The sequence below is a fragment of the Lampris incognitus genome, chromosome 1 (assembly GCF_029633865.1).
Source record: "Lampris incognitus isolate fLamInc1 chromosome 1, fLamInc1.hap2, whole genome shotgun sequence".
Lineage (NCBI taxonomy): Eukaryota > Metazoa > Chordata > Actinopteri > Lampriformes > Lampridae > Lampris > Lampris incognitus.
Genome location: NC_079211.1, coordinates 146,000,024 through 146,018,041, shown reverse-complemented (window position 1 = coordinate 146,018,041; position 18,018 = coordinate 146,000,024). Strand labels below are relative to the sequence as shown.

General features: G+C 46.2%; 1 protein-coding gene across 1 annotated transcript in view; it reads left to right on the top strand.

Moving 5' to 3' along the window:
* The window catches only part of LOC130108106 (serine/threonine-protein kinase N2-like), a 51,759-nt gene extending 46,085 nt beyond the window's left edge, over nucleotides 1-5,674 (top strand). The window contains exon 20 of the mRNA XM_056274955.1: nucleotides 5,471-5,674. Coding sequence (XP_056130930.1) covers nucleotides 5,471-5,674 — 204 coding nt within the window. The remainder of the gene's footprint in view (nucleotides 1-5,470) is intronic.
* The last annotated feature ends 12,344 nt before the right edge of the window (nucleotides 5,675-18,018 follow it).

Here is an 18,018-nt window from a genome sequence, read left to right as displayed (position 1 = left end):
CGTTGTCCTCCAACATGGCGGATGCGTTGCCGTCACGCAACGCATCCGCATTCAGTCACGTGCCTCCAGCCGATGTTTGGCAGCTTCGTGATATCACTTGTCCACCGAGCTTCGGCCAGCATGAACGGATCGGGAGGTTTCTCTCCAGTGCTTAGCCCGAGTTTCCTCTCGCAATGCTTTCTGTCTTCCTTGCTAGAACATATAGAACACTAGAAGAACCCCGCTACAATGTAGCGGTTTGGTGGTCCACCCGTCTAAATCTCCCTCCTCTTCATCCTGCCAGCTAACCGCCCCCCCCCACTCCAACTCCCTCCCCCCAAATGCTCAGAATCATCTGAAATGCAGAGCAAAGTGGTTTTTAGCCATTTTTAGAAAATGCATATTTTGAATAATTATGCATAATTATTATAATTATTTTAATGTTCTGCTATTTTTCTGGTCCTCTCTGGAACAATACCTACCACCTCCAAAAAAAATTAGGATCATAAGTGCATTTTTGCAAAAATGCATATATTTTGCATAATTTTAATTTTCTGGGATTTTTTTTCCCTTACTCTCTGAGACAATACCTACCACCTCCAAAAAGAATTAGGATCATAAATGCTTTAGTTTTCGGTCCCGCTATCTACACTAACACACACACACATTCCGAAAATATATGAGTAGATGTTGTATATCCAGGTTATCCGCTAGGTGGCGCTTTAGACTCCATCGACCACATTGCACCAAGTAGAGCAGCGAGGAAGTGGAGGAGCGACCGCGTGACCGCGTGTCTGCGCCGGTGTGTTTTCCTCCATGTTAGTGATTAAAGAAGTTAAATATAAACCCCTGCCCTACCCGCACTCTGCGTTTGGCCCTTAGGGGCCATAACAATTGGCGAAGAGGTAAAAGGAAGCCGGAAGGAGGAAATATTCGCTTTTGTTTTTTTTTCCCGATCGAAAGTTTTATCGAACGTGTTAGCGCTAGCGCGGAGTTAGCTAACCGCTGAGGGAAGAACAATGGCGGCGGTAGGGACGGTCGCTGCTTTTGGTAGCCAGTCGCAGTCATGGGAGGAATATATTGAAATTCAATTTTTTTATAATTGCTAACGGAATTACCGAAGAGGACATTGAGAAGTCAGTTTTGCTCAGTTCTGTGGGTGCCCAAACCTACAGTCTGACGAGAAATCTCCCCAGTCCGGAGTTACGAGGGGGACATCGTCCGGGGACATGGCGGAATGGCTGAAGGCACATTTCAGTTCCAGGCCAAGCGAAATCGTGCAGCGGCTTAAAGTCAGTTCGCGGATCAGGAACGAGGGTGAGTCCGTTATGGACTAGGTTGCTGTGTTGCGCAAGCTGGCTCAAGATTGCAGTTACGGGGACAATCAGACACAAATGCTAAGAGACAGGCTAGCCTGCGAGGTGGATGATGACCGTATTGTGCTTCTTGCTGGGATCCCAGCAAGAAGCACTAGTAAAAACAGTAGTAAAAACTTTCATTTGTGATGAAAAAGCAATATGTTTATAGAACACATGTGATATTACATGATAAAATACATTTATTTCAAATATATGACAAATAAACACTCAGCCTAGCATGAAATGACTTAGGAAATGAATAGGGGTCATTTCTATCCCCACCAAGATTGCCAGACTAGATGGTCAACTTTTGTAAAATCCTGAACAAGGAGCATACAGATAGCACAAAAACTTGATGTGATAGAGCAAATCTGAGCTCAGATTTGGATTCAGCAGCCCAAACTTAGCCAGAAACAGTTTCCAAAGTCCATAACTATATTTTTGTAGACCAGTGTTATTATCCGAGGCTGAGTTTACTTTTGAGCACGCATTGACGCTTGCTCGAGCCATTGAGGCAGCGAGGAAGGGTGTGTAGGAGTTGCATGGAAAATGTTTGGACAGTGCTGAGGGAAGTTGGAAGCAGGGGTCGGGCTGGGGCAAATGTGCACAATGCGTCGTTCAAAGGAGGAACAAGTGCGGTTGTGCTACAGATGTAAGGGAAACCACATGGCAAGTGAGTGTCCCTTTGAAGGGCATGTAGGGCTACTTCACCCCCAGAGAAACCCGATTTAAGAAAAGGGGGGGAGCGCAAAAGGGAGTGTGAGGAGGGGTCATGGAGTACGTCACATCAGTGGGCAAGCTGACACAGGGGAGGCAGAAGAAGAGAAAGAGGATGTGGTCATAACGTATAGTGTCGCCGAGCAAATACCAAAAGCGTCCCCCATCACATTACAGTTGCAACTGAACAAATCAAAAGTGAACTTTGAGGTTGACACCGGGTGCAGTGTAACTCTAATGACTTGGTCAGATTACTCAAAACTGTGGGACAATGCAAATGTTCCTAAATTAGGGAAATGTTCCCTTAAGCTCAAAACATACACAGGAGAAAGAGTAGACGTGTTAGGGGTTGCTAGAGTCACTGTGCAACACAAAGGTACGAAACAAAACCTTCCAGTAGTTGTAGTCGCATGCTCAGGACCAAACCTATTAGGCAGGTGCGGGATAAAAGCCCTTAACATAGGCTGGAGAGTGGCAGTAAATCATATAGACGAAGGTAACCAGCTGACGTTACAGGAGATGCTGGCCAAACACGATGTGTTCAAGGAGGAACTTGGAACATTTAAAGGTCTCCCAGCTAAGATCTAGTATGTAGAGAAGGATGCAACACCAAGGTTTTTCAAACCAAGACCGGTGCCATATGCTATGAAACCGAGAGCTGAAGAAGAATTAGACTGTCTTTTAAAAGAGAAAATCATTGAACCTGTCAAGTTCACTGAATTCACTGTGCCCATAGTGCCAGCACAGAAACCTGACAACTCAGTGAGAATATGTGGTGAATATAAACTGATGGTAAATAGAGTATCAAAAACTAGAGCAATATCCAATTCCAAAGACAGAGGATCTTTTTGCAAACCTGGCAGGGGGAGAGAAATTCACATGACCCATGCATATCTATAAATTCCATTGGATGAGGAAGAAAAGAAGCTGGTAACTATACAAACACCAAGGGCTGTTAACATACACACGCTTACTTTTCAGAATGTCATCCAGCCCGGCTATCTTCCAGAGAACTATCGAAGCAGTGCTTTAGGGGTTTCCAAATATGGCAGTGTATTTGGATGATATTCTCCTGACAGGCTCAAACGATCATCAACACCAGGAGACATTGGCAGAAATGTTGCAAAGACTGGATACTGCAGGCCTGCGTTTAAAGAGGACAAAATGCACCTTCATGGGAGCAGAGGCGGAATTCCTGGGTCACAGAATGGATACAACAGGACTCCATCCATTGAAAAACAAAGTGGAAGCCACCAAAAAAGCACCGGCAACCTCTAATGTGACAGAGTTGAAGGCATACCTGGAACAGCTTAACTATTGCAACAGGTTTCTGCCCAACTTGTCAACAGCGTTAGCTCTGCTCCATTTACTCCTGAGAAAAAAGGCAAACTGGGAGTGGGGAAAAGACCAAGAGAAATCATTTGAACTGTCAAAGAAATTCATGCAGTCGTCCAGTGTGCTAGTACACTATGACAGAGAGAAAGAGATCATTCTCTCATGCGATGCATCACCTTACTGGGTCGGGGCAGTGCTGTCACATAAAATGGGAGATGGAACAGAGAGACCAACAGGGTTTATGTCTAGAACGCTGACACCAGCAGAAAAGAATTATTCCTAATTGGACAAAGAGGGTATAGCAGTAATGTTTGGTGTGTTGAGGTTTGACAAATACATCTATGGCCGGAAGTTCACCATTTGCACAGACCATAAGCCACTGCTCTCCTTGTTCAGTTCCATTGCCTACCAACACGGGGATTGCCGGTTCGAATCCCCGTGGTACGTCCGGCTTGGTCGGGAATCCCTACAAACACAATTGGCCCTGTCTGCGGGTGGGAAGCCGGATGTGGGTATGTGTCCTGGTCACTGCACTAGCGCCTCCTCTGGTTGGTCGGGGCGCCTGTTTGGGAGGGGGGGACTGGGGGGGAATAGCGTGATCTCCCACCCGCTAAGTCCCCATGGCGAAACTCCTTACTGTCAGGTGAAAAGAAGCGGCTGGTGACTCCACATGTACCGGAGGAGGCATGTGGTAGTCTGCAGCTCTTCCTGGATCAGCAGAGGGGGTGGAGCAGTGACCGGGACAGCTCGGAAGAGTGGGGTAATTGGCCGGGTACAGTTGGGAAAAAAAGGAGGAAAAACTCCTCTGAAGAAAAAATATATCTGGAAGTGAACTTTAATAATGAGTCTATTGGATGTAGGTGTGTTAACGAAGCGGCACTGACTGTACTATTGACTGTTGGTAGTGCTGGCTCTGTCTGTGTCAATGCTGATAATCAAGCAGAGCCATTATTACTCAGTAAAAGTCGATTTGTTGTGTTAGTCCATCTAAAACTGGACTTTTAAATACATGTAAACATGTTAGTCCAACTGAAATCGTACTAAATCGAATTTCTCGAAGTTGGACTAACACACCTAGATAACGTGGTTGGGGATGGATTTACTCTGGCATGTACACGCTTTAATCGGGCCCGAACTGGCCTAGGCGTTCTGCGCATGATCCATAGTTCCCGTGGCGGTCTTTTACCCGGAAGTCGAACAGCGTGGTATCAACATGGCGAGTGCTAGAGCGAGAACCACGCATTTCTGGACAGACGAGGACACAAACTTTATGTTGTGTCAGTTTGACATGGAACCTGCTTGCCACTTGCTAATTTGTTTGTCACTTGTTTGGTATGTGATGCAATAGGTCAACCGGAAGATGGTGCAATAGCAACCAGCTCAAAGGGGGCATATTGCCACCTACCATACCGGGGTTGGACACACTTCCATCAATAAATCGATTCTCCCCCGGTTCTTGTGTGCTGGGACAACGACCGTAGTCCAATTACATGGCCTAACTGAGCTATAACCGTAGCTCGACTTAACTGTGCATGTAAACGCAGTCACTGTTATTTCTTTTTAATGTGTTTATCTAACGTCACAGAGTACCAAGACCAGCCCGCCATGTTTTTTTAACCTTGACATGGTTTTTAACCTGTAGATGTCAACAAACTCACTAACATGGTTTGGGGTTTAGTTTCTCTTTAAGTACACAACACAGAATAAAATCTGTTGCTCTCTGTTACTACGTTCTGCTGCCAGCCACAACCATCCCAGTTCAGTTAAGAACAGGAATGAAATAAACTTGAGTTTGTTTAGGTTTGAATGGAAGTTACTTGTTTAGCAGCATTTTAACACAATTTTAGTGTAACAAACAAAAGAAGCCACCTTTAAGACAGATTGCTTTTTCAACGTCGTAATTAAAATGATAAGAATTCTTTGTAGCGAAATACAACAGAATGCGATTATCCTTTATGTAGAGCATGTCATGGATAAAATAGGATTTTGTGTGTGTGTGTTCAGGGAGGAAGGGGAGGGTGGTGGAGAAAGTTATGAGGAGGTAGAGTTGTCTCTCTCTGGTGTCTCCTCTCTCTCCAAAGACCATAGACTGGGAGGCTCTGCTCGCCAAGAAGGTCAACCCTCCTTTCCTGCCGTCCATCAAGGAGTCCGCTGATGTCAGCAACTTCGACAGTGAGTTCACCTGCATGCAGCCCATCTTATCGCCGCCCTCCAAGCCGCTCAACCTCTCACCTGAGCAGCAGCAAGCCTTCGCTGACTTCGACTTCTCCGCCCTGCACGGATGAAAAGACCGCAGACACCACCGTCTCCACCAGGGTGGCAGATGGACCCCAGACACCAACTGGAAGCTGTCTCCATTCTTCTTCCTCTTCTTCTTCTTTTTTTTTGGATTCCCCCCCCCTTTTCTCCCCAATTGTACCCGCCCAACTACCCCACTCTTCTGAGCCATCCTGGTTGCTGCTCCACCCCCTCTGCCGATCCGGGGAGTGCTGCAGACTACCACATGCCTCCTTTGATACATGTAGAGTCGCCAGCCACTTCTTTTCACCTGGCAGTGAGGAATTTCGCCATGGGGACGTAGTGCATGGGAGGATCACGCTATTCCCCCTCCCCCCGTCCCCCTCCCACCAAACAGGCCGACCAAAGGAGGCGCTAGTGCAGTGACCAGGACACATACCCACATACTCACATTCCCACCTGCAGACATGGCCAGTTGTGTCTGTAGAGACGCCCGACCAAGCCGGAGGTAACAGGGGTCTTCGAACCGTTGATCCCGGTGTAGGTAGGCAACGGAATAGACCGCTACGCTACCTGGACACCTTTCCTATTCTTCTGTTTGTCTCCTCTCAACCAGCCGCTGGCAGGTGACTAATCTTTATTCAGAGATCCTGTTCCAATTAGGAAAGACTCGGCTGGGCAAATGCAATAGTCAAAATAAGGATGAATTATTAAGGATGAATTATTAACCCTGACTCTGCCGACCACCATCGCCAATGGATGGAAACAGTAGTTAGTTGAGCCTTTTTTGACCCTCCTGGACTATGACGAAACAGTTCTGCTGTGTGACTGATTATAAGACAGGACACTGCGTGTTTCACGCCAAATATGATCATATCCATGCAGATTTGCATTGTGACGGTTCTCAATACAATCATGAGACCAAACGCCAACCAGCTAACAAGGCTGAGTTTTCTGAGTAAAGAGAAGGGATTGTAGGCACTTCTGTTTTCTGTGATGGCAGTAAAGCCATTTGACTCATCTACTATACTGTCTGTCTATCTAGCAGCAAGACTGTGTGAACTCCCACCTTATCATGCTCTTGTGATTTGACTTATTGATAAAAACTTGGTTGGGTGCCATAATGTATAGAATTATATGAGAGAGTTGACAAAGGCCTAAACTGACAGAATGTATGGAAATTGGTTGCCAAGAGTTAAAATTGAGGAGAAACGACAAAGGTAAAGATTGTGAGGTTGAGATCTCTTCTTTGAATCCTCATATATGGCAGAATTTGACCAACCAGACATGAAACTAAATTTCTACATTGTCTTCTCATTGGTCCAGAGGGAAGAAGCGCCAACAGTGCCAAAAGACGCGCCAAAGGCATATCACAGGAAGTTGAATCAGTTCATCTGGACATGTTTATTGAGAGAAACGTTACATCACTCATCTAAGTGGCCTGTTCAGTCTCAACTGACTGCAGATATCCCCACCCTTATAAACAATACAGTGGCATAACGACCAAAACCAACAATCGGATTCATATGCAAATTGCCATGAGCATTAACTAGAGTTTCAATTGCCATGTGTACTATTCACAGAGGAATGTTTACAATCATAGCATTGTAAGATGGTGACAGATGTACTCTTAGACCCCCCCCCCCTCGGTTCAGGGGTGGTCGTTCCCTCTTAACATAGATGGCCTCTTTGACTCCCCGTTCAAACCAGCGTTCCTACCTATCAAGGTTGTGCACATCCTCCTCCTTGAAAGAGTGGCCACTGGCCTGTAGATGGTGTAGACTGTGGAGTCCTGGCCTGACGTGTTAGCTCTCCTGTGTTGTACCATCCTCTTGGCCAGCGTCTGTTTGGTTTCCCTAATGTACAAGTCACAGCAATCCTCCTGGCACTTAACAGCGTACACTATACTGCTCTGTATGTGCTGGGGGGAGCCGATCCTTGGGGTGGACAAATTTCTGGCCCAGCATGTTTTGGGTTTTGAAAGCAACTGAGACATGGATGTTTGGAAAATACGCATCTCAACTGTTCTGTCACTCTCGCTACATACAGAATCACCACTCCTGATTCAAAGCCAGGAAGATGCCCAAACGGTGCACCAGCCGATTGAAGAGAGGAGAAGGACAACAACTGCCTAAGCGGTGATTCCGTGGTGGTATGACGGGAGTGTTGGAACAGTTGAAACGCGTATTTTCCAAACACTGCGCCTCAGTTGCTTTCAAACCCTAAAACAAGCTGTGCCAGAAATTGGTCCGCCCCAAGGACCGGGTCCCCTGACACGAACAGAGCAATATAGTGTACGCAGTTAAGTGCCAGGAGGATTGCCATGACTTGAACAGTGGGGAAACTAAACAGACGCCGGCCAAGAGGATGGCACAACACAGGAGAGCTAACACATCAGGCCAGGACTCCACAGTCTACACTGGTGGGTGGCCACTCTTTCAAGGATGAGGATGTGCACATCCTTGATAGGGAGGAACGCTGGTTTGAAAAGAGAGTCAAAGAGGCCATCTATGTGAAGAGGGACCAGCCATCCCTGAACCAAGGAGGGGGGCCTAAGAATACATCTGTCACCATCTTACAATGCTGTGATTGCAACTATTCCCCAATCCTCTGAATAGTACACATGGCCATTGAAACTCTAGTTAATGGTCATGGCTATTTGCATATGAAATTGATCGTTGGTGTTGGTTGCTATGCCACTGGATTGTTTGTAAGAGTAGGGATACCTGCAGTCAGTTTAGACTGAAGAGGTCACGTAGCTGCGTGATGAAACATATCTGTCAATAAACGTTGTGTCCAGATGAACTGATTCAACTCTCTGTGATTTCCTTACCTGGATTATTGTGCACGCACAAAGAAACCTTTAAAGGGATGACCTTTCTCTCACCTGTATTCCGAAAAGCCCCGCCTCCTGTGCGAAGATGCAGTCTGCCGATTGGACGGTTGACAAGACGTCAAGTTTAGCTAGCTCCCCTGAGGGGGTCAAGGTAAAGAGGTCAAATCGGGGCATACATTTTAACGGCGGGACTTGTCGGGATACGGATGGAAGAAAATAAAAACGCCCCTGGACAGCAAACCAGAACATCCTGTCAGGTGTGTGTTAGCCTGGGCATGCTTTTTCGCCCTCATATATATATATATATATATATATATATATATATATATATATATATATATATAATTTTTATTTTTAGATGAAGTTTTCTTCAGAGGCACAGTAAGTGCTGCCTGCCATTTGAATGCATCACTGTGAAAGGCTTTGCCCACTGCCTTGACCGTCCCCTATTTCTGAAATTAAACCTTTTTCTAAGGAATCAAATTCAACATGAAAACATGCAATCCGTCTATCGAGTCACTCCCTAGTAGCAAAAATTGTGCACGCTGACATGCAAAACTCCCGATAAGCTGTTATGTCAAGAGTAGAAGTGCATGGCACCATAGTTGTGCACTAGGAATAATATAACTGCATTTAAAGAGCCACAGAGAATTCCAGTATAGCAGTGATAATGAAAAGTTGTATTTTAAAGCTTGCAAATTCCAACCTGTAGTGTCCGTGAGATAACATCAGTACATGGACTGCATTTATATAGCACTCCTCTAGTCTACCGGCCACTCAAAGTGCTTTACAGTGTATGCCACTCATTTACCTGTTCACACACATCCATCCACTGATGGCGGAGGCTGCCATGCAAGGTGCCAACCTGCTCATCAGGAGCAGTTAAGGGTTCAGCATCTTGCTCAAGGACACATCGATACACTCTCTGGAGGAGCCGGGGTTCAAACCAGGAACCTTCCGATTACTAGATGACCCACTCTACCTCCCGACCCACCCCACTTAACAGAACTGTGTCCACTCCCTGTTTGTCCGTCCAGGCGAGAACATCCACCCCATTTGTAGACTGTGAATGTAGAAGAGACAGCATTTTAACAGACACTGGTTTAGTTAAGTGCTTGTTGGCTGGTGTTGAATGTCAGTCGTCCTACCATGTGACTCAGTGTACGCGAGGTATAAACGCACACGTACACACATGCTCTGTATACCCGCAGATACCAGTTAGTGTGTTAATGTACTCTTGTCAATAAATGCAAAAAGAACAAACGTCATACGAAATGTCACATTTGTACAAATGGTGACCTGGAAAAAGCACACAATGTCATCTCCCCACTGAATAAGTCAGTGCCAGTCCTCGCTTCTTTTTTAAATTAAATTTTATTTAATTTTTTGGGATTTTAACCCCCTTTTTCTCCCCAATTGTATCTGGCTAATTGTGCCACCTCCTCTGCTGATCCTGGGAGGGCCGCAGACTACTACATGCCTCCTGTGATTGTCATGTGGAGTCACCAGCCGCTTCTTTTCCCCTGACAGTGAGGAGTTTCACCAGGGGGGCATAGCGCATGGAAGGATCACACTATTCCCCCCTGAACAGGCGCCTCGACCGACCAGAGGAGGCGCTAGTGCAGCGACCAGGACACATACCCGCATCCGGCTTCCCACCCGCAGACACGGCCAATTGTGTCTGTAGGGACGCCCGACCAAGCCGGAGGTAACATTGGGGATTCGAACCGGCGATCCTCGTGTTGGTAGGCAACGGAGTAGACCGCTATGCTACTCGGACGCCCCCATCCTCGCTTTTTAACAACAGGCAGAATAAGTGACATCAAAGTCTGATCAATGGAATACATTTATATAGCGCTTTTCTAGACACCCAAAACGCTTCACATCGAAGGGGGGTAACTCACCTCACCCACCACCAATGTGTAGCACCCACCTGGGTGACGCATGGCAGCCATTTTGCACCAGAACGCTCACCACACATCAGCTTGAGGTGGAGAGGGAGGAATCATTGAGCCAATTACATGGGGGGGTGAGTAGGTGGCCAGATGGAGAGAGCCAGGTTGGGAATTTTGCCAACCGATAAGTGCCATAGGATCTTTAATGACCACAGTGAGTCAGGACCTCGGTTTAATGTCTCATCCGAAGGACAGCATCTCCTACAGCAGCGTCCCCTTCACTGCACGGGGGCATTGGGATTTGATATTTGTTTTTATTAGGACCAAAGGGAAGACTGCCACCTACTGGCCCGCCAACACCACTTCCGGTTGCAACTCAGTTTTCCTGGGAGGTCTCCCATCCAAGTACGAGCCAAGCCCACACCTGATTAGCTTCTATCATTCAGCAGCTCTACCAGAATTGATTAAATCATGAAAGAGGTTCAGGAGGTCAAATCCAGCCTTCAGTTCTCTCGAGCCCAAATTGATGCCTTGAGAGAGATGGAGAAGAAAGTTTGTTTGTTTGCTTGAATCACAACTGCAGTCTGTCCTCTCAGTGCGTGAGCTTTGAAAGCAAAGACATTATATCCAGAATTGATTATTTATAAAATCAGAGTCGACGGAACAATGTAATTATTGACGGTCTGATACAGGACAGTGTCTATGAGTCTTGGTCAGATGCTGAACAGGAAGTCAGAGAGTTTTTCAACAGCAAATCGAAAATTGATCCAAAGTCTACTGAAATTGAAAGAGCCCACTGCACCGGAAATGTGAAACAGAACTCTGGAAAAGCAAGACCAATTGTAGTGAAATTCCCAAAGCACAAAGACAAAGAACTCGTTCTTGTCAAGTCGAGAGCTCACCTCAAGATTACTACAATTTATGTAAATGAGGACTTCTCTGAATTGCTAAGGAAGAAGAGAGCAGACCTCATTCCAGCAATGGAACAAGCCAGGAAACGAGGAAATTGTGCTATCATTAACTAAGACAGACTGGTAGTTAAACCACGAAAGCTTCAGCAGATGCCAGCAACCACACCGCATGAGTGAATCTGTGCCAGCAGGACCCTGATACATATGGTGACTACTTTTTAATGCGTTTTTCTTTCCCTACCAAAATACCTTGACATCATCTCCACCCAAGCAATCTGACACCTTTTACCAACATGTTCCTACACCAGTCTTGCTTACTACATGCAAACATTGACTTATATGATCAAGCAAATGGACCTTTGATAGACTACTTTCTCAATACCTTCCAACAATTAGATAGTGAATTTCGGGACTCCTCAACATTGAACATCTCATCTCATCATCAGCTGCTTCTCCGGGGTCGGGTCGTGGTGGCAGCAAGCTAAGCAGGGCATTCCAGACATCCTTCTCCCCAGCAACGATCTCCAGCTCCTCCTGGGAGATCCCAAGGCGTTCCCAGGCTAGATTGGACATGTAGTCCCTCCAGCGAGTTCTGGGTCTCCTCCCAGTTGGTCGTGCCCGGTAAACCTCCAAAGGAAGGCACCCAGGAGGCATCCTAATCAGATGCCTGAACCACCTCAACTGGCTCCTTTCGACGCGAAGAAGCAGCGGCTCCACTTAGAGCTCCTCCAGATGTTCGAGCTCCTCACCCTATCGCTAAGGCTGAGCCCAGACACCCTACGGAAGAAACTCATTTCAGCTGCTTGTATCTGCGATCTCACCCTTTCAGTCACTACCTAAAGCTCATGAACATAGGTGAGAGTTGGAATGAAGATTGAATGGTAAATGTATATGGTGATCAGGCCCATAACTGTCTTGTCGTCAGCAAACTTTATCACCAAGTTGGAGCTATGTGTGGCCATGCATTCATGGGTGTACAGGCAGTGGGGGGGGGGGGGCTCAGGACGCAGCCCCGGGGAGCTCCTGTGTTGAGGGGCAGAGGTGTTGGAGCCCATCCTCACCACCTGGCGTTGGCTCGACAGGAAGTTCAGGATCCAGCTGCACAAGCTGGGGTTGAGTCCTAAGTCCCTGAGCTTGGTGTAGAGTCTGGAGGGGACTATGGTGTTGAATGCTGAGCTGTAGTCTACAAACAGCATTCTCACATAGGAGTCCCTTTTCTCCAGGAGGGTGAGGGCAGTATGGCGTCATCAGTGGATCCATTTTGTCGGTAGGCAAATTGGTGGGGGGTCAAGGGTGGGCGGTAACATGCTACAGATTAGCGCCTTAACAAGTTTCTCAAAGCATTTACTCACTATGGGAGTGAGAGCAACAGGACGCCAATCATTCAGGCATGTTACCTTGGTCTTCTTCGGCACTGGTACAATGACTGATGATTTAAAGCTGGGGGGGGGGGGCTACACACAGGGAAAGGGAGAGGTGGGAAATATCCGTGGAGACACCCGCCAGCTGTGCTGCGCATGCTCTGATCACCCGGCCTGGAATGCCGTCCGGGCCGTCAGAGCGTTCTATTGTATAGCATTGCTATACTATATATAATATAGTGTTTATTTTCTCCATTATCTTTGTTGTCTTGGGAAAACTCTAAGCCATATCACATGAGTGTGTGTTCTTAGTCTGTTAATGATAGTGTTTGTGTATACTTGCATGTATCATGAATGAGTGTTCTTGATGTAGTATGCTGCCTGGAGAATGCCCCTTTTCAGGCACCTTGAGGGTTTAGGCAATCTGTTTCCAATTATATATTGTATCTTTTTTTTCCAATTGTAACTAAAGACTCAACTTATCAATCAATCAATCAATCAATCAATCAATCAATCAATCAAACCAGGGAATATGCTGGTATGGCTGCCGGCAAGTATATTAAAACAGCACCACAGTACATTAATTACAACTAGAGGAGACACAGAGACCAGGTCACATCGTGTTCAGTAAGAAAACAGAAGAACAGAAAATACAATGTAACGTGGAGAGCTGAGCAGAACCAGAGGTTCTAGAGTTTTTATTTCTCTTCAGACTCCTCAGTGGGCGAGATCTTCCCCACGTAGGACTAAACAGGGAGTCACTGAAAGTTTAATGTCCCACACATTCAACTAAAACAGGCAGGAGAGGGACAGAAGAATAAACACGTACAGAGAAAATCAACCACAATCAAAAACTCCTGGCAGATCCAAAAAGGTCTGAGCAGACATCACATCTGGCAGGCAGACTCCGTTCCTCTGTATGAACTACCTGATGGTTTCAGCCATCACAGGAAAACATTTCAAAAATCACATTTACTACAGCGTTCTGTGATGGCATCATGGCTGGCACTATCTGAACTACTCTGTTCCTCGGGAAGAGCCATCCCTCCATCCATTTTCCAAGCCGCTTTTCCTAATTAGGGTCGCGGGAGGCCAGAGCCTATCCCAGCAGTCATAGGGCGGAAGGCGGGGAAACACCCTGGACAGGTCGCCAGTCCATCTCAGACCAGACACATTCATTCATTCACACCTAGGGACAATTTAGTAAGTCCGATTCACCTGACCTACATGTCTTTGGACTGTGGGCAGAAACCGGAGCACTCAGAGGAAACCCACGCAGACACGGAGAGAACATACAAACTCCACACAGAGGACGACCCCCAAGGTTGGACAACCCCGGGGTTCGAACCCAGGACCTTCTTGCTGTGAGGCGACCGTGCTAACCACTGCACCACCATGCCGCCCTCATTAAAACAAATGCCAGCAATAGTAGCTTGTTAACTACAGGGATGCAAACTCATCAGGGGTGGAAAAAGGTGACAAAGATGTGAGCCCCCTAGGAGGTCCGGGACATTGCGCCCCCCCTCCCCCAGGAAGAAGAGTTTTTTAAAGCAAGAGTACGGGACTTTTACATATAAACGAACGTCCATGACATTCAAGCCCTTGCCAAACGAGTTCACTTAGTGATTAAGCCTATCACCGCCCGGGTCAACGATCCCAGCATTTCTCAGTATAGGCTACCGGAGTTTTAAATCTGGAGTCTGTGGCGACATTCTTGTGCTGGAGCACCAGTAGTGATGTGTTTTATGTCAACTAGCAAGGATTGCTTTACCAGGGCGGGGAACTCAACAAGCTGGACTACTATGACTCTCCCAGTGTCGACGCTCACTGTTCGAGGAACTGCGACCAGTGGGACACTCTGGGGTCTCTCACCAAGAGCCGCAGCGAGTCACTGGAGAGGACAGAAAAGCAGCTGGAATCAATACTGTATCTGTCCAGTATTGATTACTATATCGCCCGCATGGTGACCTACACAGGGCCCGACGCCATGCCCGGGGCTCTGAACTACATGTCTTTCTCCGCCACCCTCTGTGGAGAGAGTGACCTCAGATAGTATCTGGATGTGGGCCATTTCAGGAAATGATGCGGCACTGATGGCCTTCTTCTGGCCCTGACAAAATGGATGTGAGCCCGAAGTGGCCCACATGTATAATAGCAAATATGGCCCAAATACGCCAAATCAAATGTGGGCCTTTTTTGGCAAAGATGCGGTGCTCTGGGCAACATGTAATCTGGATGTGGCCCTGAAGTGGCCCGTGTGGTAAATGGTGAATATGGCCCAAATATCACAAAACAAATATGGGCCACCTTTGGCAAATATGTGGCACATGCGTCATTGCTATGGGTTGGTTCTGGCTCAGATCTGGCAAACAGGAGCGGACCGCCCAAGCGCCATCATTCCACGTGGCACGCGGGCCGGATGAAAGTGTCGGTGTGGGACGGGTCACAGCAAATTTGCTATCTGGGTGGGGTCTCTCACCAAGAGCCACAGCGAGTCACTGGAGAGGACAGAAAAGCAGCTGGAATCAATACTGTACCCCTACAGTATTGATTACTATATCGCCCGCATGGTGACTCACACGGGGCCTGACGCCACCCCCGGGGCCTGGACTACATGTGTTTCTCCACCGCCCTCTATGGAGAACGAGCGACCTGTAGAGTATGCAGGCATATGAGGAGGAGGAGGGGAGGAAGGTAGAGAGGTCCACCACGCATACAAAAGGCTCCACTTGAGAGGAACACGGGGCGAGATAGGGGAAAAACTAACAAGGAGACGATAATGTCTCTGTGATTGGCTGTATGATGGTGGGAGGGACTTTTGATTCTGAGGTGCCCCTGGCGTGTGCCAGCTTAGAAACACTTAGAAAGAATTTTGAGCCGTTTTAAGCTAGATGATCGAGGTCTGTCTAGTTGGGGTTGGCCTCCGCCCAACTGTCTTTTAAAATAGATTGACGGTAATCAGCATCAGCCTGTTGTCTACGGCAGTAACACGAACGGGCATATCCAGGGGCAGCTATAGGACAAGAGGGGAAGGTTACTGTGTGTGTAGTGTGGGGCCTAAATTCTATGTGAAGCGTACAAGAAAACAATACTCAGTGGTTATCAAGGCAATCCCACAAGTCATGGTGAATATGATAAAAGGTGTGTTGTCCTGTGACGTGTTAGCGCCACAGATGCCTTCACTTTATGTAGACAATCTCGATTTTAAGGAGAAAAACCCACAAACTAAATTGTAAGGAGCGTCCTTACCTCCGTACTCATCCCTTTACCATTAAAAAGAGGGGGGGTCTATTAAAAGATGATCCTAAAGAGATTATAGTCAGAATTCACTCACTTTAAAATGAGAAATGATATTTCTCCTTGTGACGAGGTTCTGAGACGAAGAGTCAACGTCGATGAAAGCGGTTGTACGTTTTGTGATTCTGTCATGGAAACTTTGTTCTTTATGTGTAGTTATACTGGAGCCTTCCGGGAATCATTTCAAAATTGGGTATCTGAGGACGACTTTCATTTGCCCAGTTTAGACTATAAGGGTATTACATTTGGAGTTATCATGGAGGATAAAAATATGGGGTAACACTTTAGTATGGGGAACATATTCTAAGTAACAAAAACTTAATTGCTAGTGAATTAGTAATGATCAAGATGTCACTTTAGTACGGGGAACATATTCTAAGTAACAACAACTTAATTACTAGTGAATTAGTAATGATCAAGATGTCTCTTTAGTATGGGGAACATATTCTAAGTAACAAAAACTTAATTTACAGTAATTTAACACTATGAACACTTGTAGTTTTGTGTGTTGTTATGTAAGAACAGAGCATATTCATTAAGTGTTAGTAAGGGAGAATAACTCTTCTTGTGGTACTACCACCTTATAAAGGCCATACTAAGCAAAGCATATTGAGATGGTGCTACTAATAAGCAATACTTCTGAGGTTATAGAGGGAAAACTCATAGTTAATGGCTTACTGGTTGTATAATAAGGCCATGCAGAATAAGGCATTAATGAGTACATCATAATGACCAATTAAGAGCCAATATGTTGCTAATTTGCATGCTAATGAGCACCTAACTAATGGTGAATATGTTCCCCATACTAAAGTGTTACCAAATATGGAAATGTTGTGCAAAAGCCTTGATTATTCAACAATTGATCCATAGGTCTGGATGTGTTAACGTCAGGCCACTATTCTTAGTCTTCATGAATGAGTTAATACATTTTAAGGAAGCACTGGAATGTATAAAAACCCCAAACAAGCTTTCACTATTTATAAAAAACATACATATATTGATTTCTGATTGGACCTCTGTCTTTTGGATTATTTTCTCCCTTATTTTATTTTTGTTTTGTGAAATAGTAAAAAAAAAAATTGTAATGGCCGAGTCTGATTTATATTATTTGTTATTGTTATGGCCAGGTTTTGTTTGGATAATAAAGGTATTTTAAAAGTATAGTGTGTGTGTGTGTGTGTGGGGGGGGGGGTCCTTAGCTTCCCCCTCTGCCTTTCGGGGAGGAGGGGAGGTGGCACAAGATAATCCAATATCTATGCTATTTCTTTCCCCCTTGCCATGAGTTATGGTGTGCTGGGTTAGGGATACGTCTTGTGGGGGTGGGGGGTAGGGGGGTCTCTATGAGGCAGTCTGGAGGGGCGTTGTTTATGTTTTGACCGACCGGAGATCAAAAGAAGAAAGAGACATTTACCCATAACGCACGTGTTGCTGGTTAAGGTGAACTCTGACCTGTCTACCTTCAGCTCTTCTCCTTTTTCTTGATTTTGTTTCCTTGATTTTGTTTCCTTTTATCTTTTTGCTTTGTTCATTTGGGATTTTTCCCTTCTTTTTTTTTTGAATTCGTCAATATCAAACCTTATCCGCTGTACTGGAAACTGCGACACCTTCTGGCTGTTCATGAGAAAGACAGTTCCACAAGCGCGCAGATTCCTCACAAAAGAAAGAAAAAAAGCAGCGTTGCCAGGGCGGAGCCTCCGTGTGACGAAAGCGTTTGCATGCCTCTGATTGGCTCGCCTTGAGGGCTTTCTATTTAAATTAAGAAACATGCAGTTTTTGTTCTTTAAAGAAAGATGCACCTCCTCTTAAGACCCAGTTATCATGTATGTCACGTGGGTACATATTGTTTGTCGTATTTTGACTGAAATGGCCGGGATGAGAGTCAGCACCTCCAAGTCGGAGGCCGTGGTTCTCTACCGGAAAATGGTGGCTTGCTCCCTCCGGGTTGGGGATGAGTTGTTGCCTCAAGTGAAGGAGTTCAAGTATCTCGGGGTCTTGTTCACGAGTGAGGGTAGGATGGAGCGAGAGATTGACAGGTGGATTGGTGCAGCATCAGCAGCAATGCGGACGTTGTACCGGACCGTTGTGGTGAAG